General features: G+C 31.1%; 1 protein-coding gene across 1 annotated transcript; it reads right to left on the bottom strand.

The window, feature by feature from the left end:
- Nucleotides 1–1,203: 1,203 nt before the first annotated feature.
- LOC143249927 (NADH-quinone oxidoreductase subunit B-like) lies at nucleotides 1,204–24,447 on the bottom strand. Its single transcript, XM_076500543.1, has 5 exons — nucleotides 24,314–24,447; nucleotides 18,895–19,130; nucleotides 11,226–11,405; nucleotides 6,376–6,511; nucleotides 1,204–1,483 (listed from the first exon to the last, which is right to left on the bottom strand). Exons 1-5 carry the CDS (start codon nucleotides 24,324–24,326, stop codon nucleotides 1,386–1,388), a joined length of 663 nt encoding a protein of 220 aa, XP_076356658.1. The 5' UTR covers nucleotides 24,327–24,447; the 3' UTR covers nucleotides 1,204–1,385.
- Between the last annotated feature and the right edge of the window lie 3,365 nt (nucleotides 24,448–27,812).

Here is a 27,812-nt window from a genome sequence, read left to right as displayed (position 1 = left end):
AAAATAAGAAAAGTGATGATGTCACACTGTTTATTCAAAATAAAGGGCTAGTGTGGTATCCCATAATCCATAAATTCTGATTAAGAAGTTTATCAAACAGGTTAACATACAAAATTATATTCATCTACACTAATTTCTATTATTCATACTTAATGAAAATAATCCTCTCATTCATAATGATGGTCATCAGTCATATGGACAACAAGATTACCTTAATAAGAATAATGTTCTCCCAGCACCAATATTATTCAGTGTTTATTTTTCTTGTTGGCTACCTCCATGTCTTTGCATAGTGCAATTTCTAAAAATCTGTTATGAGTGCACAAAAATAATTCTTTTCAGGTGCAGTTCCAAAGAGTCCATACTGAGTTTATAACTGCCATTATTCTGTGTTATTAGAAGAAAAATAATCCAACAACAGAAAAAACTTTATTCTGACAGCAAGGAAAGTAAAGAACTCCAATACTTGTATCAATAGAAGGATACAAAACTGTAAAAATAATTATAGAAAAAGGAGTACTGAAACTTTGATTTGTGATACAATCTAAAACATGAATGAATCCTCAATAGTTGAAATTATTTCAGGCAGAATTAGAATAAATTAATCTCAGATATTTTTTCCCCCTTTATTAGCTCTATATTTAGTGTGCAATATCAAGAGTGTGGCACGTGTATACCAAATTCAATTATGTTACTCATCAGGATCTCACCAGCCTATATTCTTATTGAAATTCTTTTAGGCACAATAAGTCTAAATTAATCTATCAGACCTTGGGTGTAGTAAAGTACATCAATTTAAAGGGTTTACCAATTAGATCTCAAATCTACTGAGAGACAAAAGAGCTATGAACTAGAGGTTTGTACTTGTAAAAAAATATCAGAGCCATTTTACCACAGCTAAAAATGGGAAGTAGTGAATACATGAATGTTTAGAGAACATACAAATTTTATTTTATGCTTATTAATAGCACATTTCTGTTGTAATAACAATGTCACCTTGACTTTAATGATAAATACAATAAAAGACCAAAATTAAAGAATTATGTCAAAAAGCAACTAATTGTAGAAAAGATTATCATTGTTTGATAAAAAATTCACTTCTCACATAAAGTAAGATTCCACACATGTATGGACACTGTATATCTAACTCTTATGTATCTTGTTTGTTTTATGTTTCAGCTCTGTTACTTTTATTCCAACAAATAGCATTTCTTACAACTTTATTCACAACTAAACACTTTACATTAGAAACCTTGTTCAAATATCCTGTTACAGATACTGAAACAAAACATCCTGATGACTAAAGGCCTATTTACAAATACTGTAGGATGTTATCTAAATCTATTCCAACAAAAGAAAATGTGTCTTCCATCATTGACAAGTGTTTATTTTCGATACCACATCTGAACTGATTTCATGCGTTTAACTTTTTTCTGGAGTTGTAGTACTCCATACAGAAGAGCCTCTGCTGTTGGAGGACAACCTACCAATGACAAAATTTTAAACTATTTTAAAAATCTACTGCAAACAGATAAGTTGTGGCATTCCTTAGAAGATTAATTACAGGAACTCAATGTCAGCATAATCTTAGAAAATTAATTACAAGAACTCAATGTCAGCATAATCTTAGAAAATTAATTACAAGAACTCAATGCCAGGTTAATCTTAGAAAATTAATTACAAGAACTCAATGTCAGCATAATCTTAGAAAATTAATTACAAGAACTCAATATCAAGTTAATCTCATAAAATTAATTACAGGAACTCAATATCAGGTTAACCTCAAAAAATTAATTACAGGAACTCATTGCCAGGTTAATCTTAGTAAATTAATTACAGGAACTCAATATCAAGTTAATCTTAAAAGATTAGTTACAGGAATTTAATGTCAGGTTAAGCTTAGAAGATTAGGTACAGGAACTCAATATCAGGTTAACCTCAAAAAATTAATTACAGGAACTCATTGCCAGGTTAATCTTAGTAAATTAATTACAGGAACTCAATATCAAGTTAATCTTAAAAGATTAGTTACAGGAATTTAATGTCAGGTTAAGCTTAGAAGATTAGGTACAGAAACTGAATGTCAGGTTAATCTTAAAAGATTACGTACAGCAACTCAATGTCAGGTTAATCTTAGAAGATTAGATACAGAAACTGAATGTCAGGTTAATCTTAGAAGATTATGTACAGCAACTCAATGTCAGGTTAATCTTAGAAAAATATGTACAGGAACTCAATGTCAGGTTAATCTTAGAAGAATACACACAGGAACTCAATGTCAGGTTAATCTTAGAAGATTACGTACAGGAGCATAATGTCAGGTTAATCTTAGAAGATTACGTACAGGAACACAATGTCAGGTTAATCTCAGAAGAATACATACAGGAACTCAATGTCAGGTTAATCTTAGAAGATTACGTACAGGAGCATAATGTCAGGTTAATCTTAGAAGATTACGTACAGGAACATAATGTCAGGTTAATCTTAGAAGAATACATACAGGAACTCAATGTAAGGTTAATCTTAGAAGATTATGTACAGGAACTCAATATCAGGTTAATCTTAAAAAATACGTACAGGAACTCAATGTCAGGTTAATCTTAGAAGAATACGTACAGGAACTCAATGTCAGGTTAATCTTAGAAGAATACATACAGGAGCTCAATGTCAGGTTAATCTTAGAAGAATACACACAGGAACTCAATGTCAGGTTAATCTTAGAAGAATACATACAGGAACTCAATGTCAGGTTAATCTTAGAAAAATACATACAGGAACTCAATGTCAGGTTAATCTTAGAAGAATACGTACAGGAACTCAATATAAGGTTAATCTTAGAATATTATGTACAGGAACTTAATGTCAACTTTATCCTAGTCACACAATACTTTTATATAATAAAACTACATACCTTTAAAATAAACAAGTAAACAATAAATGAATGAATAAACTGCCTGAAAAGACTCATCATACAAAATGGTATAGGGATAAACAGAAAATATTCAACAAATCCATGGAACAATTTAATCATGAACATACAAACTAAACAGTGGAACAGATAAATATATCAAAGGTAATTGTCATCGAAGGATGATATAAGCATATCAAAACATAATCAAATATGAGTAAGAACACAAATGTAAGACGTATAAAAGTTATAAGTTAAGAAACTTAAATAATACAAGGAAGAACAATAATAATAATACTGTGGAGTGAAAATTATCATAACCTGAAAAAAACTGTAGAAGAAAAAACACACAAACTGTAATGTTGTTGTGTAAATTTGAAACAAACAGTTCCAGCGTAAATAAAATAACATCAAATTTGTGTTCCAAAGATCAAACTGATAGTCTTTGTTATTGTTATTTTACCTGGTAATTATATATCCTACTTTTTTACTTTGTTATTTCACCTGGTAATTATATATCCTACTTTTTTACTTTGTTATTTCACCTGCTAATTATATATCCTACTTTTTTACTTTGTTATTTTACCTGGTAATTATATATCCTACTTTTTACTTTGTTATTTCACCTGGTAATTATATATCCTACTTTTTTACTTTGTTATTTCACCTGGTAATTATATATCCTACTTTGTCATTGTTATTCTACCTGGTAATTATATATCCTACTTTTTTACTTTGTTATTTCACCTGGTAATTATATATCCTACTTTGTCATTGTTATTCTACCTGGTAATTATATATCCTACTTTGTTATTGTTATTCTACCTGGTAATTATATATCCTACTTTGCTATTGTTATTTTACCTGGTAATTATATATCCTACTTTGTTATTGTTATTCTACCTGGTAATTATATATCCTACTTTGTCATTGTTATTTTACCTAGTAATTATATATCCTACTTTGTCATTGTTATTTTACCTGGTAATTATATATCCTACTTTGTCACTGTTATTCTACCTGGTAATTACATATCCTACTTTGTCATTGTTATTTTACCTGGTAATTATATATCCTACTTTGTCATTGTTATTTTACCTAGTAATTATATATCCTACTTTGTCATTGTTATTTTACCTAGTAATTATATATCCTACTTTGTTATTGTTATTCTACCTGGTAATTATATATCCTACTTTTTTACTTTGTTATTTCACCTGGTAATTATATATCCTACTTTTTTTCTTTGTTATTTCACCTTTGTCACTGTTATTATTATATATCCTACTTTGTTATTGTTATTCTACCTGGTAATTATATATCCTACTTTGTCATTGTTATTCTACCTGGTAATTATATATCCTACTTTGTCATTGTTATTTCACCTGGTTGTTATTTTACCTGGTATTATATATCCTACTTTGTCATTGTTATTTTACCTATTTATATATCCTACTTTGTCATTGTTATTTTACCTGGTAATTATATATCCTACTTTGTTATTGTTATTTTACCTGGTAATTATATATCCTACTTTGTTATTGTTATTTTACCTGGTAATTATATATCCTACTTTGTTATTGTTATTTTACCTGGTAATTATATATCCTACTTTGTTTGTTGTTATTTTACCTGGTAATTATTCCTACTTTGTTATTGTTATTCTACCTGGTAATTATATATCCTACTTTGTTATTGTTATTTTACCTGGTAATTATATATCCTACTTTGTTATTGTTATTTTACCTGGTAATTATATATCCTACTTTGTTATTGTTATTTTACCTGGTAATTATATATCCTACTTTGTTGTTATTGTTATTATATCCTACTTTGTTATTGTTATTTTACCTGGTAATTATATATCCTACTTTGTTATTGTTATTTTACCTGGTAATTATATATCCTACTTTGTTATTGTTATTTTACCTGGTAATTATATATCCTACTTTGTTATTGTTATTTTACCTGGTAATTATATATCCTACTTTGTTATTGTTATTTTACCTGGTAATTATATATCCTACTTTGTTATTGTTATTTTACCTGGTAATTATATATCCTACTTTGTTATTGTTATTTTACCTGGTAATTATATATCCTACTTTGTTATTGTTATTTTACTGGTAATTATATATCCTATTGTTATATCCTACTTTGTTATTGTTATTTTACCTGGTAATTATGGTAATTATATCCTACTTTGTTATTGTTATTTTACCTGGTAATTATATATCCTACTTTGTTATTGTTATTTTACCTGGTAATTATATATCCTACTTTGTTATTGTTATTTTACCTGGTAATTATATATCCTACTTTGTTATTGTTATTTTACCTGGTAATTATATATCCTACTTTGTTATTGTTATTTTACCTGGTAATTATATATCCTACTTTGTTATTGTTATTTTACCTGGTAATTATATATCCTACTTTGTTATTGTTATTTTACCTGGTAATTATATATCCTACTTTGTTATTGTTATTTTACCTGGTAATTATATATCCTACTTTGTTATTGTTATTTTACCTGGTAATTATATATCCTACTTTGTTATTGTTATTTTACCTGGTAATTATATATCCTACTTTGTTATTGTTATTTTACCTGGTAATTATATATCCTACTTTGTTATTGTTATTTTATATATCCTTTGTTATTGTTATTTTACCTGGTATTATATATCCTACTTTGTTATTGTTATTTTACCTGGTAATTATATATCCTACTTTGTTATTGTTATTTTACCTGGTAATTATATATCCTACTTTGTTATTGTTATTCTACCTGGTAATTATATATCCTACTTTGTTGTTGTTATTCTACCTGGTAATTATACATCCTACTTTGTTATTGTTATTTTACCTGGTAATTATACATCCTACTTTGTTATTGTTATTTTACCTGGTAATTATATATCCTACTTTGTTATTGTTATTTTACCTGGTAATTATATATCCTACTTTGTTACTGTTATTCTACCTGGTAATTATATATCCTACTTTGTTATTGTTATTTTACCTGGTAATTATATATCCTACTTTGTTATTGTTATTTTACCTGGTAATTATATATCCTACTTTGTTATTGTTATTTTACCTGGTAATTATATATCCTACTTTGTTATTGTTATTTTACCTGGTAATTATATATCCTACTTTTTTTAAAACCTTTTTATTCTTTATAATACTCAGTTGATAGATAAATTTTAAATTGATTTAATATACAGATAAAGAAAGTGAATTAATAATAATAAAAAATATATTCATTAATCAGTTGGTTTATAATGAAGATAAAATCCCATTTGATCAGTCATTATTTGTGAATAAACCAAGACTATAAACTGGTATCTTCTTATTTTATTTAAATGTACCACATGTCCTTTAAATAAAAAGATAAAAAAAGCATCAAATAATCTTGTGACCTGTGTGTTCCTATGACAATAAATAAAAGAGTAACATACCAGGCACATAAATGTCTACCGGGATAATTCTGTCACAACCTCTTACAACTGAGTATGAGTAATGATAATATCCTCCTCCATTTGCACAGCTTCCCATTGATATCACCCAGCGAGGTTCTGGCATCTGGTCATAGATCTGAAATATATCCAGGCAAACTAATATTAATTATACTGTAAAATATCTTTCAAATAGTTTTGTTTGATCCTTAGGTTGTTGTTGTTTTGAATTAAGCACAAAGCTACACAATGAGCTATCTGTGCTCTGCCCACCACAGGTATCAAAACTCGGATTTTAGCATTGTAATTCTGCAGACATACTGTTGAGCCACTGGGGGGCTTGTTCCTTAGGAGTTTGGTTACTTATTTATTACACATACTTTACAGTTGTATTACATAAAACAAATGTAATAAAACTCAATGCACATGTGACTTAAATATTACACTGAAGGAATTAGGGGCATTGCTAAAAGTGATTAAAAGATTCAGGGTTCTAACTCATAGCCAAAGGGATTTCCTGGATTTCAATACAACATTTATCATGGTTCTTTAATCTAATTTTTCAAGATCCCAACTGGAGACCTGGAGCACTGACAAATAGAATCCAGGCACTAGTGCCTAGTGATGCCTCTGGAAGGAAGTATATGATTCTGGCTTTTTTATATGTTACTTTTCTCAGTGTAACCACAAGGTCAATAAACAGACACACTCATACACACACACAGAAAAAAATTATTAGTGATGATTTAAATACCAGAAAAATGTTCCAAATTTAGATGAATGTTCACAAGCAAAAACTAGAATTGGTAAGTTCATGTGCATGTGAACCTTCGGCAAAAGAGTGACATCAAAATAACAAAGAATTTACAGTAAGACTTATAATTCCACTCTGACTGACAACTAAGTCTAAATGTATGTGCAGTAAATTATTTCTCAAATGCAAGTCGGTTTTCTCAAACCCAAAAGCCTACATGTATGGTATTCAGGCATAATAATATATGCCAGATGATTAATAGTATGTACAAAATGCATGGTTAGGACTGTTACCTACCGAATAAAATGAACAGAAAATAAAACAAGTAAGCACATGTGGATAAACAAACAAAATAATCTTTAATCACTGTCTCCTTCTCAATAACTTCTAACTTACTGGCATGGATAATTGTTAGTTGGTTGTTTTGGTAGATAATAAAATCATAAGCCAAACATAAGACACACAAAACAAGAGAAAGCCAGGATAATAAAAATAAACCTCTTTCATAATCACACTAAATCCTGAGTATAATATCCCATAATTCTTAGGTTACTTGCTTCTGTCATTACTCTACAGACAAGTTTAGCTGGTTTTGTACAAAGTTTCTGTATTAGGAATTTGAATAAGGTACCTTCCTAGTCGTCTACACAGAAGCGCTAACTTAAAACTTGAGAATTACTAAATGTCTATGAACTTGAGAATTATTAAATGTCTATGAACACTTATAAATGTCAAACTGTACAAACAAAACTATTTCTGTACAAGTCATGTGTACATGTACTGGTGCAAGACCAGTGTCAAACTGTACAAACTGTGCACATAAAAAAAGTAGGATTTATCATATATATTTACACACAGTAATATTTGTGAAACATTAAATTAAATATCAAAGAAAAGATTAGTACAACACATGGATTTCCAATACATATTGAAATATGATAGAAGAATTCCAAACTGACATAATAAGATTTTAGAAAAATTACATTATCATAATGTTGTTCATTATATAGCAGCACCTACCTGACCTAAGAATTGGGACTTGTTTTGGTTTGAGATTGTCAAATTGAGTGAGTCTTGTGGTTGTAAACAAGCAGAGCCATATCGTAAATCATAAAAGATCTCTTAATAATTTGATCTAAAATACTATAAAAATGGTACACACCCATTTTATATGCTGAATTCTAGTAATCATGACAGCCATCAATTTCCAGAAGAGAAAGAAAAATACAAAGCATGGGTGATTGTCATCTGTTGTATGAATGATGACTGACAGTTATGATGACCATCACCCAGTTGTGGTGTGTGAATGATGACTGACAGTTATGATGACCATCACCCAGTTGTGGTGTGTGAATGATGACTGACAGTTATGGTGACCATCACCCAGTTGTGGTGTGTGAATGATGACTGACAGTTATGGTGACCATCATCCAGTTGTGGTGTGTGAATGATGACTGACAGTTATGATGACCATCACCCAGTTGTGGTGTGTGAATGATGACTGACAGTTATGGTGACCATCACCCAGTTGTGGTGTGTGAATGATGACTGACAGTTATGGTGACCATCACCCAGTTGTGGTGTGTGAATGATGACTGACAGTTATGGTGACCATCACCCAGTTGTGGTGTGTGAATGATGACTGACAGTTATGGTGACCATCACCCAGTTGTGGTGTGTGAATGATGACTGACAGTTATGGTGACCATCACCCAGTTGTGGTGTGTGAATGATGACTGACAGTTATGGTGACCATCACCCAGTTGTGGTGTGTGAATGATGACTGACAGTTATGATGACCATCACCCAGTTGTGGTGTGTGAATGATGACTGACAGTTATGATGACCATCACCCAGTTGTGGTGTGTGAATGATGACTGACAGTTATGGTGACCATCACCCAGTTGTGGTGTGTGAATGATGACTGACAGTTATGGTGACCATCATCCAGTTGTGGTGTGTGAATGATGACTGACAGTTATGATGACCATCACCCAGTTGTGGTGTGTGAATGATGATAGAAAGTTATGATGACCATCACCCAGTTGTGGTGTGTGAATGATGACAGGAAGTTATGGTGACCATTATCCAATAGTGTTTTATGCAAGAATAATTTCTTACCATCAAATTACAACATCAAAAACATGACATATTTGTATTTAGAAAGAAAAAAAATATGAAACAGATTTCTGTTTATTACTAGTTGTGGATCATTTTTTTTAATTATCTTACTATATATACATATATGTGTGTGTGTGTGTATTACTATTGTCACCATAATAAAATGAAGGGCACCCTGGCCCCCTTAAATTTATTCATAAATGTATTTAAAAATTAGATCTTTAATTTGTATAATACTAAGTACCTGAAAATGATTTATTGTATTATTTCATTTTCAGTAATGTTTGAACCTCATGCAACATTTGTATTTAATAGTTGTTTTTTGCATCACAATCAGGTTTTAAACATTCAACTTAACATCACTTATAACATCATAAACATAGAATCATAAAATCCCAACCTAATCTATCAAATAATTATGAAATATATTTTTGGATGGAATTATGATAAATTTCTGATTTTACAAACTTATAAACAAGTTTTTATCTCCTGAATAATTTAACCTCTGTTTCTGAATAACCTTGTTTTATAAAGTATAATATGTTTTTGGACTCATTTGTGTGATATTTTAATTCTAAAATATTAATATTAAATGTACTAAACATTGCTTTCTTAACAATATATTACAAGATCTGAAGTTTAGGGAAAAGTGTGTTTGTGTTTAATCATAGTAAAGCCATATCAAACCATCTGCTGTGTCCATCTAGGAGAATTGAACCCCTAATTTTAGCATTGTAAATCTGAGGACTTACTGTTATCATGCTGGAGGACTGGGAATTGATGTGTACAATTATTGTACAATATTTCAAAGATAGATATATCTAATTGTTTTGTACAAAACAAGATGGGCAAAAATATTATTTTTTTTTCAGAAATGCTAAAATAGGGTCATCAGTTTTTTAAAACAAGATAAAAGTGATTATAAATTTATTAAATTGTTCTGAGTAATGGTGTGTCCCCAACCAATGACTATCATTCAACTTTCAACTATTTCTAGGTTTACCTTTTAACAACTACTCTTATATTTCCTGCAGGTTTACATTCCACTTACACAGCATTTACCTCATCTTTTTAATGTTCATTTCTCCATAACCATTTGCTGTTTAATATATTTTAAGATAAATTTTCACACCTAGTAAGATTCAGTTGTTGATGAAGTTCTACCATTTACCACAACTAACGATTATTATGATTCATAAAGTCTCTCATGTTATGATTCGCTATGATTCAGTAAAGTTTCTCACGCTATGATTAGTAAAGTCTCTCACGCTATAATTCGTAAAGTCTCTCATGCTATGATTCGTAAAGTCTCTCACGCTATGATTCGTAAAGTCTCTCACGCTATGATTCGTAAAGTCTCTCACGCTATGATTCGTAAAGTTCTCACGCTATGATTCGTAAAGTCTCTCATGCTATGATTCGTAAAGTCTCTCACGCTATGATTCGTAAAGTCTCTCGCTATGATTCGTAAAGTCTCTATGATTTGTAAAGTCTCTCATGCTATGATTCGTAAAGTCTCTTACGCTATGATTCGTAAAGTCTCTTATGCTGCAAAGGTTTTTAGATTTCCAATAATTCCCCACCAGCCAATAAATACACATTTAAAATTTGGTTTCCAGTTGCATAAAAATAGTTGAGACAGTTGACCTTAAAGGTTTCTAAGTAATTCTACATTGTATAGAAAGTACTGTGTGGTTATTTCACTTCTCTAGTAAACACTAAACTGTACAAGAAAAACATGCTCTTTGTTTACTTATAACATTCATAACTTGCACAAAAGTGGAACTTAGGTTATATATTTTCCTGAGGCAAGGCACAAATGAATCTGTCCTTATCCTGAGTTAGGCTACTGTCTGGACTTTAATGTCAGAAATATTTCAAACCTTGTTATAAGGTATAAAAAGTATGTACAAAATCACTGACAAATCTTAAAGTTTAATGGCATCTTTCTTTAAATTTTTTATTAGCATTTTTTTACCTTTCGCAGTGCTGGAGCCATCTTGTTACATAATGTTCCTGCCACAATGATCACATCAGCTTGTCGAGGACTGGCTCGAAAAACAACCCCAAAACGATCCATGTCATATCGTGGAGCAGCCATATGCATCATCTCAACTGCACAACATGCCAAACCAAAAGTTAAAGGCCACAAAGAGCTCTGAAAGAACAAACAAGAAGGTAAATATATCTCTTCCTTTATGTGGTTGCCAAATCAGTTTTGAATACAAACAACTATGAAAATCAAATGCTTCAGTCACACCTCCTATCCTTTCTCTATAAATAAATATCTAGTAGAATGCATTAATTTAACTTACAGATTCATGTTATTCTGTGAATGTTTAGTCTAAAAATAGTTGTAATGAACTTCTTTCTTGTAAGCAAACAATACTTACAACCAATAATCCTAACATCTGTCACTCCTAATGCACTTGTCAGTGGATATAAAGCTTTCAAAAACAATATAAACAGCTGATACCACAATGATATCAACATACAAGTAGTGTGTCATGTGAAAGAAAACTCGCAGGACACACTGTGTGTTATTTACACAAGTGATAGTTTAGCAATTTTTCACTTTCTATAGCTCAGACTGTGGCAGATCAAACTACCATGTTTTCAACAGATGTGCTGTATTGGACCCTTACATTCACTTATCAAATCTCAAGACAATCCACAAAGAAATACGAGAGTTATAAAATCTTCAATTTTGATTGAATTTCTTTCTTTTTTTTGTCACCAAAGGTATAAAAACTTTGATAGTAAAACAAACTTAACTTCCATGGATTTTTCTTTCGAATTCTGTACACAGACTAATACTTACAACCTACAATTATGTATCAAATCTGGTTTAAAAATATAAGCCACATGTACAAACTTTTTAAACAAAGACTGCTCATTTTCAACAAAAAGTTCTGCACACACCTACTCAAAAACTCTATGGTGAAGCTGTAACAAAGATAAACTATTTATAGTTTTTGTCATTCATACTAAAGGTAGCTGATTTAGAGCAACAAAACTATGAGGTGTAAGAGCATACAGATAGACATTTCTAGCTCCAGTTTTCAAAAGAATCATACAGGTGGACAAGCATTATCCATAACAGTTTCTAAGCACAGATTTGCTAAATTTTATGAAATGTTATTCTAATTAAACAGCATTTAACATCACATAATATTAGCCTAAGCAAGCAGCATCAAATATAATGACAAGAAACTGTTAATCTTGTTTCCATGTTATTAGTATAATAACGATTATCAATATTAATACAATAACGATTATCAATATTAATACAATAACGATTATCAATATCAGTATAATAACGATTATCAATATCAGTATAATAACGATTATCAATATCAGTATAATAACGATTATCAATATTAGTATAATAACAATTATCAATATTAGTATAATAACAATTATCAATATTAGTATAATAACAATTATCAATATTAGTATAATAACAATTATCAATATTAGTATAATAACGATTATCAATATCAGTATAATAACAATTATCAATATTAGTATAATAACAATTATCAATATTAGTATAATAACAATTATCAATATTAGTATAACAACAATTATCAATATTATTTATAAAGGAAAACTAAAACCATATATTTTAAAAATCTAATTGGTTCTCTAGAGTATAGGTTTGTTCCAGATAATAGGGTTGTGATCCTAAAGGTAACGTTGGTTACTATCAGGTGCCACTTTCTTATTTGCTGTGGACTATCAGTGCATATTTACAAACATTCATGATATCAGAAAAAAGTGTGGCCAAGAAAGAAGTGAACTTGTACTTTGAAATGAAATCAAAACTGAAACCTTCACCACTGGTTAGAATTTTATAGCAAATATCTACTTACTGGTTAGCTACACCAAAAATTTTCTTTTACCCAGCAACACAAATAATAAATACACCTTGACTAACTAACAACTGAATATTTGCAGTAAGTGCTAGTTCTGTATTAAATTTGGATTTCAATCTTTTAAGTTCACATTCCATCTTTTCTGATCACAATATTTTTTCACACCAAAGGTGTTTATGATTAGATACAAAACAACCCATCCTGTCTCTCTCCAGATTATCTCCCATTCTACAAAATACTCTACAAAACAGTAGGCTAACAAAGAATGATGGGAAAACATTACTTTTATTGTCATAATGTTGCAATTAACATAAACTGTAATACTTCAGTAAAAACAGACTGCTTTAGATGAAAATGGGAAATAAAAAACAAAAAAAAACCATTTGGCAGTATGACAGTGTATGTACTGTTGTTAACAGTCTGTGTCAGTTTCCTACATTGCGTTAGAGCAGAATTCCCTTGTTGTGCTTCAGAAAAAATGATAAAAACCTACCAGGCAATCAGGTTGACTCTTAATTTTAAAGTTTATTTCAACATTTATAGAGAAAACAACCACTAAATTCCACCGTAATACCTCACTGCTGGTAAACAAAGGCTTAGAAAATCCTTTAAAGATGTTGATTTATAAAAAGTTAGCACATTTAGAATCTTAAAACTTTGTCTGTACCTGCTTGTCAGAAACACTGCATAAGATCACTAGATAGAATGAGCAACATCTGAACACTGTTTCACTAACAAATCTAATGTGCCAATTCTCATTCATATGTTTACCTACCAACAAACCAAATCCCCTAATCTGTGCAATTATCTTGAAACTTATCATGATCACCTTTTCTGTAAAACTCTATTTGATAGCTTAGCAAATGTAGAATACTAGTTTTGTCACTGAATGTTTTCAATAATTTGAATATCTGAACATCTTATAAAACATGTCATGAGAAGGAGCCACACATCAGAGAAGACAAACTATTGTACTGGATATTCTTTGATAGATTGTTTAGGAAGAGTATTCATGATGAAGCTTTGTAGAATGGACGGTAACTGCCTGTTGTGGAGAGACAAGTTTAGAGGATGACGTTTTGAAAGTCTTGACCTTTTGTCTTCAGGTCAGTTAAATAAATCTTACTTCAATAAAAAGTATGAATAGTTACGTGCTACATTGTATTGATGTGTAATTTTCAAAAGTTCACAAAGACATTTTAATTATTTTTATCGAACAACATGAACAGTTTTTCAGTAGATATAAACTTATCAAGGGTAATTACTAATTTTATTAATATTTGAAAATGTGATTCATGCAATGAAAGTTATTAGTAACCTTGTCAAGTATAATGGCCATCTTTTATACTGTGCAGTGTGCAGGAATAAATTCATGTGGCAGTTAATTTGTGACACATTTGTCTTTATTCTATTAACATTTTGAAAACTGTTCACAACACCTCACTTATACATGGAAACCTTGAAGTATCGTGGCAACAAGATTACTCTGTGACTGCATGTTTACAGCTTTCAGGTTCACGTAATCAGAGATAACCAATTTGCAAATTGAACAGTCCACATAAGTTGTTGCAAAAATCATCCTCCCCCATGAGGTGTAAAAAATCTACACCCCTAGTAGTGATTATGGTTCCACACTTTTCAGATACCCAGTATTACTACAAAGACAGCATGCAGAACATATTCTGTAAAATACACTGTAGTCACTATGGTTCCAGACTTTCCAAATACCCAGTATTACATTTAACACTGCTATATTTTCATTAAAATATTCTAGCTCTTTACTGGAAAATTCTGTTACTTTTTAAATTTATTATTTACTATTCAGCATCTTCATAAACATTACTTTTGGTTGTAATCTAAGTAATGTCTTACCACTTGACTCCATATCTAAACAATAACACATTGTAGCAATTTATATCAGATGTCATGCTCCTCTCCAGTTACATTGAGAGGTTTTCAAGATGTTTGTAAGTGAAAGGTGTAAAGCTGTGTCTGCATGTGGTTATACCGATGTCAAATCACTCAACAAGTACTTAAACCCTGCAGCTAGTGTTTGTACATTGAATTAAATTGCAGATTCCATTGAAAAAAGCATCCCAATCAAGCTAAAAAACAAACTCCCTGCATCAGACACACAGGACATTAAAGGGAGAAATACACCCAATGTCCCTCTCGGGTAACCCAAGTTCTTGGAGGGGGACAGTCAGAGAACATCATCAACCTATGATACAGAGTGAAACAGGTACCAAAGTGTAAACACATGAATGACGGCAATCACAAACAAGTGAAAGAAGAATATATATCTTCAGGGAGAAATGATAAAAAAAACAGAAAATTTGTCAAAATGATGAAGTAGGTACGTAATAGTCTGAAAAACTACACAAAGGTCATAATCAGGAATAGGAAACAGGGAAGAGGAGTGATAGAGAAAAACTGTCTTTATGAGGCCCATTAAAATAGGTGAAAAAAGTGATTAATGCATGGGATTCAGAGACACAAGGGCAGATAAGGACATGTTCTATTGATCTACCAGAATCAACTGAGAACAAATGTGCTCACAAATCAGAGAAACTAGAGTTTTGGAGAAGAATCCTCATAACCAAGAGAACTACTCACAAAGAGAAATAGAGTAAAAAGCCTTCAACACCAAGATCTCTATGGTAAGAAGATTCAAAGAAAAGGGTGGAATTCACCCCATATAGGAACTGAATAAAATTCTTGAAGTGGATAAGATACTGAGCAGGAAGACTCAAACTGAACTTAGAAAGTCTGACCATCCAGCACAAGCATCCTGAAGAATGTAGGTAACATTTGCCAAATAATGTTAACACTAAATAAAGAAAAGAAGTTGACCAAAGTGAGAGGAAACTAAAAGACAGGAAAAAATTGTATCTGAACATGATCAGTGTTGAAGAAAGAATGAGCTGATGATAAAATGTTAGTACTCTGGAATTACTCAGGTTATATTAACCTCCTATTTAAAGAGAACTACAGCCTTGTGATATTACATCATAGGCTAGCACAATACATGGAGATGCATATTGTGATGAGAAATTGTTCAAGGTTTGTTGCATGTAAAGGAACTTTCACACAAGGTAGAGGATTCTAGTTAACCCACACTCCTGGGTCCCATATGTACATGGATTTGTTGTAAAACATAAGATTTGGCCTCCCATGTATTGAATATACAGTGCAAAATGCCCTATATGCAAGGCAAGCACAAGTATTTTGCTTTGAAACTTGTACCATAACAAACTAAACAGCATACAGATTACACAAATGTCCACAGTCAATGTTTAACAGATTTTATCAATGATGCTAAGTTGCAAAAAAAAACAACAACATGAAAGTACAATAGGATTAACCTTTTCACTTTGGGTAGGTCAAATTTTGCATGTTACAATCTTTCAAGAGAGTTACATTCAAAATTTAATTAAACTATGGTTTTATCAATGTATAAAAATATAAATAGCATCAGAACAGAGATTTGTTTCTTTTGAACTTTGTGCAAACCTACAAAAGGGCTATCTGCACTGTTGTCTCTAATTTAGCAACGAAAAACTAGAGGTAAGGAAGCTAGTCATACAACCCATTGTCAACTCTTGGGCTATTCTTTTACCAATGAATATTGGAATTGACTGTCATATCATAACACCCCCTGCTGAAAGGGAGAGCATGTTTGGTGGAATGGGGATCTGAACCCTCAACCCTCAAATTACAAGCTGAGTCCCCTAACCACCTGGTCATGCCAGGCCAAAATATAGATAATAAATCAAAGTTTAATATAATTTAAATTTAAATTTTTAAATTTTAAGGAAGTATTTTTTAAAATCTTCAGCCTCTCCTAATACAAGAACTAAGACATTTATTACCTAAGTCTTCCCTCTTCTCTAATGATTCTAACACCTCCTCTGAGAAGTATAAAATTTAATGTAAATTACTCGTTATAATGTTTTCATTGCTCAGGTAAAACATGATTTATAGTCTTCAATCTTATTTACTTACACAACAATACAAGAAGTCCCCTCTCATCACATCCTCTCTTTTCACAACTTAATAAAAGTTCTCAGACATTTAATATTATATTATTTATAACCAATAGGTTTTCGCTATGTAATGATGTACTATATTATGTTGTTGCCTGCAGACAAAAACTGTCTATTTGCTTTCCAGTTCAAATTTTATTTCTATGAGAGAAAAAAATCAATCAGCTTAGCTAAATTTTTAATGACTTTTATTGCACAGTTAGAAAACCAAAAAAATTATGATAGTTATGGAATATTATTTCCTTTTTGTATGTTATTGTTCTGTGTTGATACATTATTTAATTAAACAGAAAATATTTAATGCAATAGTATAATTATTGGGATTTAGTTTCATCAAATTTCAAGGGCAAATAAAACAAAGAATTGGGTGAGTACTTTATTTTTTGTTTACGTATATTCTTTATTTATTATAAAATTAATATGTAAAAACTGAAAATTTTTCAGGTCAGCTAACATAAAATATATAACATTAATAAAAATAATTTTCATGAGATGCATTCATTATTTCCTAATTTCTTATGGTGGTTACCAGATTGGTCAAATCAACCAGCCTCATGCAGAGTCAAAGAATGTAACAGATAAAACATGAGTTTCTGAAAAAAAAACTGAGATTTACTTTGAAGGTTTTAGGTGTTATGCAAATAATATTTAAAAATTTTCAGATAAAGTATTTTTAATTTTAATATTAAAACTATTTTGCACTCATAAAGGGAAAAAAACATGCAGCATAAAATATATATATAGTCTTTCAGCAAATATTAACATGACCTTTAACACTTACAGAAGTTAAACATGTAGAGTATATTATAAGTAAGGTTCTTTTATCGACAGGGAAGAGCTGTTTTTCTGTTGTCGTTTTTTGAGTGAATTACATTCACCTATGGGAACCTTGAACATTTACTGGGACTTTAAAAAAAAAAAAAAGTTGAGAGTCCGTGACTCTTCACAGTGAGAGTCCTGAAAGTAGTAACTCTAAGTGATGAATAGAGATACGTTAGTATTTCTCAATTTAAACTTTGATTGGTGTTGCATTTTTTCTTGAAAGCTTTGTAAATTATTATCAGCTTTAAATAATATCTAGTTGATGTTTATTTACAATACTGACAAATATGTACAATCAGCGAACAAGTTGAAAAACGATTCATGTTTCTTAAAATCAGTACACAATGTCTATGTTGAATTTTAATTAAATCAGTGAAAATCATGCACACGTACTGACTTCTTACTGTCTAAAAACTGCAAATATGAGCCACATATGTATCTATCACAGAAAATGTGACCAATAAAAGGTTTGACAAGTTAACTTTGACAGTTGTGTGATTCAGACCAAAAGGTCATGGAGTTACACACAGACATGTTTACATTACAATGGAAATGTTTATCTTTGTAACATGACATGATTCCGTTCAATTTAAACACGGAATGATGGTAAAGCATTTGAAAGCAACTCTCCAAAAATGGAACACAAATTTTAGAACATCTGGACAAAAACATTAGTATGATCACTATTAACATTCTATACCTGTATAATAAAAATATATGATTAAAATCACACAGCAAGAAACTTCATTAGATCACCTCATAAAAGCAAGAACCAGTCCTGCATTTATGTCCAATTTCCAATACAACTTATCTGAAGTTAATAAAGATTGTAGAAATCAATTTTCAATTTAAAACAAGTCACACAAATCTAATATATTCATGTAAAAATATTGAAACCTGCCTTTCGAGCCCAGTTTAAAAGATCATCCACACGTGCAAGTGCATATTCTGCAGCATTACTCGTGTCTTGAAAGGGAGAGTATGGCTTCCTTTTCACTGGAACACCAGATGCAGGAACTGGGCTGGATTCTGTACTATTTTGAGATCTTAGTGGTAGTACATTAGTTGTAATGGCAGCAGAAGGGTAAGAAAGAAAAACTGGAAGACGTGGTAGAGTCAACTTCATCGAACATAAAGCTAGAAAAAATTGGACATTTTCAATAACAACCACATGTACTAAACTGTATCAATTGTTAATTTTTCACACTGAAAAAATCTTAATTATTAAAATTTACAAATCACTGTATTTACATCTCTCACTGATAAAATTACTAGCTTTCCTTTTCACTTAAAATTATTAGCCTAAGAGCTCATGTTCATAGCTCTAACCAACAAAGAAATTTTCACAATGAACAGCTTAACAGTCATGCTTCCATAGCTCTCTGTTATTCATAACACACAACTAACAGTCATGCTTCCATAGCTCTCTGTTATTCATAACACACAACTAACAGTCATGCTTCCATAGCTCTCTGTTATTCATAACACACAACTAACAGTCATGCTTCCATAGCTCTCTGTTATTCATAACACACAACTAACAGTCATGCTTCCATAGCTCTCTGTTATTCATAACACACAACTAACAGTCATGCTTCCATAGCTCTCTGTTATTCATAACACACAACTAACAGTCATGCTTCCATAGCTCTCTGTTATTCATAACACACAACTAACAGTCATGCTTCCATAGCTCTCTGTTATTCATAACATTCAAGTGTGTAAATGGAAGCCTTTTTGTCATAAAAACTACTTCCAATTGATATTAACGTATAATTTGGCCCATCTAATCTATGGCAATTTCTAATGCCAAGTTACTACAAACAACATACAGAATCTCCTTCTTATATATAATGAAAACAACATTTTCTTTAATAATTTTATTTATTTGATGAGAATAATAGTACAAAATAGAAACACCAGTTTAAAAAATGAGTGTAATAATATTATATGTTGAAAATACATTCAGGTTGTGTTCAAGGTATTACTCTGAATAACAAAACACCTGCTTGATCTGATGCACCTTCTGTGCATGTTTTCAGTTTCACACTGTAAGATCCAACAGTAATCTCCCATCATCACAGGATTCCATTGTTCTTGAAAATACTGTTTCACTGTAGAAATATCTTGGTGGAACCACTCACCATGCTCACTACATCATTCAGAAACAAGTATAAATAGGAGTGCATCTTTAGTGACCTCTGAGACCATATTTGTTTGTAATTTTCAAGCATATCACCACAGTATAGTTTTAATTTCTGCCCAATCCAGTAAAAAGAATAAAAAACAGCCTCATCATGCTAATATTTATCAAGCCTTCGTTTAGAGCCCCTTAAATTTATCTTATCATCCACATCTGAGTGCAACCCATTCCAAGATCAACCACTCTGTTCAAAAACATTGTCTTAACTGTAGATGACTACAACACTTTCAAAAACTGTCCATAGTCCTACTATGTTTGAAAGAAGAGGCATCACCACTATGAATTTCCTCAACAACCTTACACACCTAAGTCAGGTCCCCTCTAAATATTAAAGTTTTTCAAGATAAAACAATTTCAAAGAGCATAACCTGTTTTCATATGACAACCTCTCTCTCCCAAATACCATCCCCCATATGAAACTTTTCCAATGATTCAATGTCCTTCTTAAGATAAGGATCCTCAAACTGAGCAAAATATTCCAAATAAGACTTAACCAGTAACTATCACCATGGGTTTGTTTTTCTTAGACTCCCTTTTAATCTCCACCAAACACAGTGATACCAAATTACTGTACATACTCTAAAATATTTGTTATCACAATGTTTTTTAGATCTTATGACCTTCCAGTATATTAAATGCTGACCTACATTATGATATTATGACTTCTTCAGACTTGTATTTAATATTTCTGTGGATAAAACTAGTAATAATTTGTGATGATGAGAAACCCACTTAATGTAAATTTGTATCTCAAGACGAATAGTACGGGAATTATCACTTACTAATAAAGAAGAGAAGAATGTTTCAACCTTCTTAGGTCATCTTCAAGGTCAAAACATTGTTCTCTGCTTTATCAGTAAAAGTATTAATACCCATATCAACCACCCTGAGATACAAAACTAGTGTCTACAAGTATTGACAAATGATTTAAAAAAGAAAATAAGATAATCACCAAATTGCATGACAAAATTTAAAAAATAAACATAATTGAGATACTTTAAGGGCCTGGGAAACAGAAATGACAAATTCCATGTCCTAAACACATTCCAGTGTTAACACTATTTTAAAATGATAGCTATTTATAAAAGATTATAACTAGTGTTCAATTTTGGTGTTTTTGTTTATTTTCCAAGATACAGAAGTAACCTCTAATCAGCTTCAACTTTATGGTCTTATACTGATAGCAATAAGCAACAAACACCTACAAATTTATAGACCCTATGAAATTTGCTATAAATATGTTTAGTTGCTGTGCAAGTTATGTTAATTTCTAGCAATATTATTTATCAGACATAAAATGGTGTTTCAGAAACATTTATAAGAAATACAGAGCTCAAGTACAACTAAATAAAATAATTTTAAGTTTCATCAGATAAATAAAATCTTACAACTCTCTTGAAGTCACTTTTGAAATAATTAAGTTAAACTACAATTAACAGGATAGCTGTTACAAAAGCCACTTCCTTGTATATACCATACTTTCAATGAAATACAATATAGGAAAAGAAACACAGGATTCACTGAAGGTTGATACCTGATACTCCATTTCTCTAGTATGTAATTCTCTCTCACTGGTATTTCCTTCTTTTAAAAATAATTTTTATCTTCTTGGCTGTCCCAGAAACATAAAACGTAATAATGTTGATACACCTCCTCTGCAGGCCTAGCAGGAGTGCAATAAATTATGGTGATCACATTTGATGGCTTCAAGTATAACAGCGGATAAGTTTCTTTCATGTTTATAGCATTAGCAACAGGAATCAATGACTTAATGTTCCATTTGTGTAAAAGTACAGCTTTCATTCTAGCTCTAGATAAGTTGATAAAAAGTCTCCATTCTTGAGGGTTATGACCAGTATCTAATTATTCCATTAATGTACCAACAATTGTACAGAAACACAAAGTATCTTGCAAGCCGTTGTGAGACACAAAACTTTAACAGTGACTTTGGTAAACTGAAACCCTGCAGCTAATAAACTCCATTACTGTAAATAAAAACCAAGAAATTCCCCATGTTGATTTGATAGAGACAAGCCATGAATCAGATCATTTAGCTACACTTGTGTGGTCAGATGTAACAGTTTATATTGAAGTGTCACAGGAGTAGAATTAATGGATGAAGATAATTCATTGTCTTCTTTACAGGACAACTTCTGTTTACCAATTCACAGGTGAATGTGGCTCTGGAAGACCATCCTTGTGAGTTACTGGTTTCATTGCAGATACAATATCTGGATATTTAATGTACTGTTTAGTTTTACCTAAACATCCAGAAACATTAGTCAACCAAAAAAAAAACACTCAGTTACATGATCTTTCAGCTCACACCATATCATGGGAACTGCAAATGGCACACTTGTCTCTTCTTATCCAGCCACAAATCCATATCAAGTAAGATATACAAACTGTATAACACATGTGAAGCCAGCAATTTTCTTGGTAATCAATTTTACGCCTAACATAATAGTAGTAAGCTACCTTCACCCTGTATGCATGTTGTTTTACCTTTGTACGTATTTTCCACAAATGTAGCAGAAACTGTTTGGATGATATTTTTCACTTCAAGACTTACTTGTAATGAAGGAAGCCAGTATTTCAAATGATTTTAAAAAATATATTAAAACCATACATATTTACAGAACTAGTTTAAAAGATTTTACAGTTTCACAGAATCAGATTATAATACAACTATGATGCAAGAAGGAAGATCAGCAGACTGTTCTGGCAGTGTGTAAAACAAAGTACCAACTGAGTGAGTGAGAGGCACCTGAGAGAGAAACATCCGACTCTATCCCTTTTATGGTCAGTTTAAGAACTCTTCAAATGTTATAGTAAACTGAACATGTGTGAGTTTCATGATTCCCTGACAGAGCAGATGAACATGAGAATAAACTAAAGGTAGTGTAATTGGCTACAATTACATCGAGAACAATATATTTGGAATTTTTCACCAATACAGTACAATGTTTATAGTTATCAAAAATGTATGATTTTTACCCTTTAAACTGACCAAGTAGATTTAATTTCACAGCAAAAATTTGTGATGCTAAGTTCACTGCTTGGTATTTCACAAAGTGATGAAAAATAATAATATTACAATAACTGAAAATCCAGAGATGATGGACAGTGTATAGCTAAATTTTTTGAAATCAACACCATCTAGTTATCTTGAATCACTTGAGTTTCTCCAATAGCAAAAGTTTCATTGATCAGTGTTATTTTAGTTACCACCAAATCCATTCAAACAAGTTGATTTCACTATTGTAAATTAGGGGATAAAACTGTACAGTCTCACCAAAACTTTACAAAGTCACAATAACGTTCTTATTCTCAAATGATCAGTTCCTTATGAAGTAATCAAAACATACACTGGTTTAAATAGAAACATTTAACACTAATCACACCAATGTTCTTCATACAACAAATTGAACTCCTTTCAAATTTCCATACCTTAAGAACATAACATTCTTAAATATAGAAATTTTTTTATAGGCCCTATATGGTTTTCCAGCAAGAAGAATATAACAACAACTTGATGAAAGTATAAAAGATTTGAATAAGATACTAACGTATTCTTTTTCAGAAAACATAAATAGCACCAGTAGAGAAAGATTTATTAAAGATTATTATCACTCTTATTGAAATGTAATACCACACAACCAAACAATTTATATTTAATTAGAATTATTAACTTCCTAACACTTTATTTGAGACAAAGAATTTCAGAATAATAATCTCTTAAGTTATTAATATTAATATTACCACTACTACAGCGCTAGCATTGCTATTTACTGTCATACTAGTATTGGTATTGACATCTCCGTCTTCATTTGATACCTCTATTATATTTACTATTAATATTATTGCAGTTATCTTACTCTTAACATTTCGATTACCAGTAACACTGTACAAGATAAAAATATAAATTAATGTTACAAATAAAATGTATGAATTACGTTTATTGTATATTAATTACTTCTTTACTAGTAATTCATTGTGGTTGATATCACATCTCAATCAAAATAATGGTAACATAAACTAAATATCAATAAGCTTATTATGAAAACTTCAAATTAAAACTACTACTACTATTATTTTATGAAAAATTTTAACATACCCTTGCCAGCCATTTTTAATTGTTGAACAGCACAACCGTGCGGTGAAAGAAGAAAGTTTTAAATATTATATTCAGGTGTTAATATGAGAAAACAAAAACTAACTAAAAGTAAAATGTAACGTTACTAAGAAGAAGAAAAAAATTAATTGAAGCTTAACATCAAAACAATTGTATGAAAGAAATGTGAGCATTGCTAGTCGAAAAATATATATGTAAAAATGGCTCGTTTGGGTTGAGAAAATATTTTACGTAAACCCAAACGAGCCGTTTTTATATATATATTTTTCTCTACAAGTGGGTTTTCTCGACATCACTGTTTGCTAGTCGAATTATCAAATTTGTACTAATTTATAAAGCATATATAATCACCTTTGCTTTCTTTATTGAGTTAAATACCATTTCCAGAGCATATTTCTGTAAGTCTTCATGACGAGAAACCCATTTGACATAAAAATGTATCTAAGAACGGTTAGTATGGGTATTAACACTTTTATTGATAAGGAGAAAACAACGTTTCGAACTTTCTAGTTCTCATGCCAGCCGTACTGAGATACATATTTCTGTAAGAATTAAGTAATAGAACATCTGAGGGAAGCTTGGTGCGTCATGGTTATCCCATTCAATGATTTAGTACATCAAACACCCATCTGTCTCTATCCAGCCCTGACTTTTTAACTATTCATCAAGCTTCCTCTTGCACTTTTCTAATCCTGTAAAGACAATATATTATTAAAGCTCGCCATCGTCTTCAAATTATCTAATCTGCACACGACTTATACTCTGTTGATGTACACATATAAGCTGAATTTTGTCAAGATTATCTGGATACTGACGCTAGTGATAATGACATTGTGACGGTTTTGTATCAAGTGTGGTATGTGAATACACCATGTATTTTAATCTTCAGGTAATATTATAGTATTTATTCTGTTATATATACATATGTTTCATATAGCACATGGCCGACAAATCCTTAAAGCTGATATTATTTTGCTGTTGTTTGTTATTCTCGAACAGATAGTACCCATTTTGTCCAGGATAATTTTTTGCTGTATTGATATCGACACCAGAGTCCTTCAGTGGTAGTTTAGATTATAACAAGCGGCTATGGTCATACTTCTGATGTAATGATAATGACTGATCACGTGGTAGTACCAGTCTCTCTGGATAAATGTGTTGTTTTTCACAAACTTAAGAACGTGGATTCACAAAATTTGGAACATGATCGTGAAGGATAAAAGTTCACACTTTGTTTGTGTTTAGTGTTGTAATAAATGTTGTTCATTTTGCAACTTTCTTTGTATCCTGTCTCATTGTTCCATTTAACATTGTGATTCAGTTAATAAGCTTCATTGTCAGAATATCCCATCATTAAGTGGACTGATCCAATAGCTTAAAGGTTAACTCGGTTTAACTTTGGTATATCACAAAAGTACGCGATATGGGGCGTATAATCAAGTATATTAGTCATGCGTTCACTACTATTTATGGCCAAAAACTGTATGACAAAGAAAGAATTGTTCTTAAAGAAAGTTTTGGCCTTCTGTCATGTTCTAAAGATAACTTTTCAGTCTTTGCTAAATTCTTCATTAGAAAAAGGAATTGCTTGCATCCATAGTTTTCGTCCAAACTTATTACTACTACTTTTATGATAAGAATTTTATCATTCATGTAGACCAAGTATCATTGTAATGAGTGATTAAGTTAAAGCGTCTGGAAGTTATGACTGTACGTCAGAAACTTATACAGCAAGTATAACATCTTTGTTAACTGCTACGTCATAGGCTCTAACTGTCATATGTTGTACTGTCACTGAAGGGAAGGGGGTTCTAAGTAGGTGGTCGAATAAATACAGAGGTGGTTGTATCTAAATGGTCTAGATAGGAACCATGGCTCTTTCGTGAGATGACTTTCTACTGGCAAATTTTTTTCTAAAGTTACATAGCTCGTATTTCTCTAACCGGTGTACTTCCAAAGGCATTAAGAATAGTTAAGTTTTGGTTTGCACTATCTGTCGTCTTGTATTTTGTAAATTGCTTCATTCATTTTTTAATACAATATATGACTTTTCTCAACACATATTTGACATTAGTGTTCTTTCTTGTGATCAGCATTAATACCATAAAGAGTTTTCGTTAGACCACAACTTGATTTAGGTCTTTACCAGGTAAAATAACCCACAACATCAGTGATGGTTTTTAATCTCTCTCCGTATTCTCTATAAGGCTCTGTTGAGTGATTATAAACTAGATGCGAGTACAAAAAGTTAATTGACACTTTACGTTCTTTCCCAAACCTCAATAATGATGATGAGTTGACTGTAACTTCGTGTACTCTTCATAGGTAGCAACAGAGAATCTCGATCCTACATTTACTGATGCTCATCCACATAAAAAAAAGTGTACAGTGGTATCTCATAAAATTTATAATTACCACGTGCATTAGAAATAGTTCATGTGTTCATTCTTAGTTTATTGGAAAGTCTGTAAACCTTTTAATAAGATTTCGTCATCCCATGGAGTGAAATAAGATGGGAACAACATGACTAGACGATGTAGAGTTGTTACATTGCAGCTCTCTAAAACATAATGTTACAATTGATAAAACTTCATTTTGTGGTGTTGTCTCGTATCAGGCGATAGTCAGCCATTATGTTTTGTCAAAGTATGGTATTCTGGTCAGGTACATCTGTACAGAACGTGCGTTGTTCAAGGCATGTTATGTGAAAAGGACGTGAACACAAACAAATGTAGAAAAAATAAAGTAAACAAACAAACATTTATTCACAAAAAATTCTGTATTGTTTACCAACTGGATATTTATTTCCCGTCCTTAATTCGACTAAAAGTTAAAAATAAAAGGATTTTCCAAAAACGTTCACATACAGCAAAATCAAGTCAGAGTCCTAATGCTATACCCCACAATCCTTACATTCCACAAACAAATGACTATTGAGAGTTGCATATTAATTAAAAGGACAACAATCCAATTCATACAAATTTATAAGTATAACTGTGCCACCTACCGAGATAGGTATAATACGGCGACACACTACTGTAATGTTTCTACCGCTTCAGTTCATTATTATATTTTGAGACGAGTCTGAGCTCGAGAGATCAGATTTTGGTGTTCTTGTCATTCTGTCTTATCTGATTGATTGGTGCAATTTTTTGTGGTCTTTCAAAATTCTTCGTTATACTGTAGGAATTAATACATTGTAAATAATATTATATCCCGGTTAAAATCAATACGTGTGTGTGTGTGTATATGTTTCATGAAATCTCTTAAAGATTTAATGTAGCATAAAAACAAAGCGCTATTTCCAATTTCATTTACAACAATCATCAGTAAGTTTATATATTTAAAAAATGGCCGATATGAATAAAGAAAGCACTATGTAGAGGAGCGAGCAACGTTTCGACCCTCTTCAGTCATCGTCAGTTTCACCAAGAAAGAGAGAGTTACTGACCGGTAGCTGACCACATTTTTGAAGGATGTT

The sequence above is a fragment of the Tachypleus tridentatus genome, chromosome 4 (assembly GCF_004210375.1).
Source record: "Tachypleus tridentatus isolate NWPU-2018 chromosome 4, ASM421037v1, whole genome shotgun sequence".
NCBI classification, from domain to species: Eukaryota; Metazoa; Arthropoda; class Merostomata; order Xiphosura; family Limulidae; genus Tachypleus; species Tachypleus tridentatus.
The sequence above is the reverse complement of the archived record's forward strand: the minus strand, read 5'-3'. Positions and strand labels throughout refer to the sequence as shown.

Coding starts and splice junctions, on each gene's coding strand:
- LOC143249927 (XM_076500543.1), bottom strand. Junction 11,406..18,894: donor TTTTAAACTGGGCTCGAAAG/GCAGGTTTCAAT, acceptor TTGTTCTTTCAG/AGCTCTTTGTGGCCTTTAAC. Junction 1,484..6,375: donor GGTAGACATTTATGTGCCTG/GTATGTTACTCT, acceptor TGTCATTGGTAG/GTTGTCCTCCAACAGCAGAG.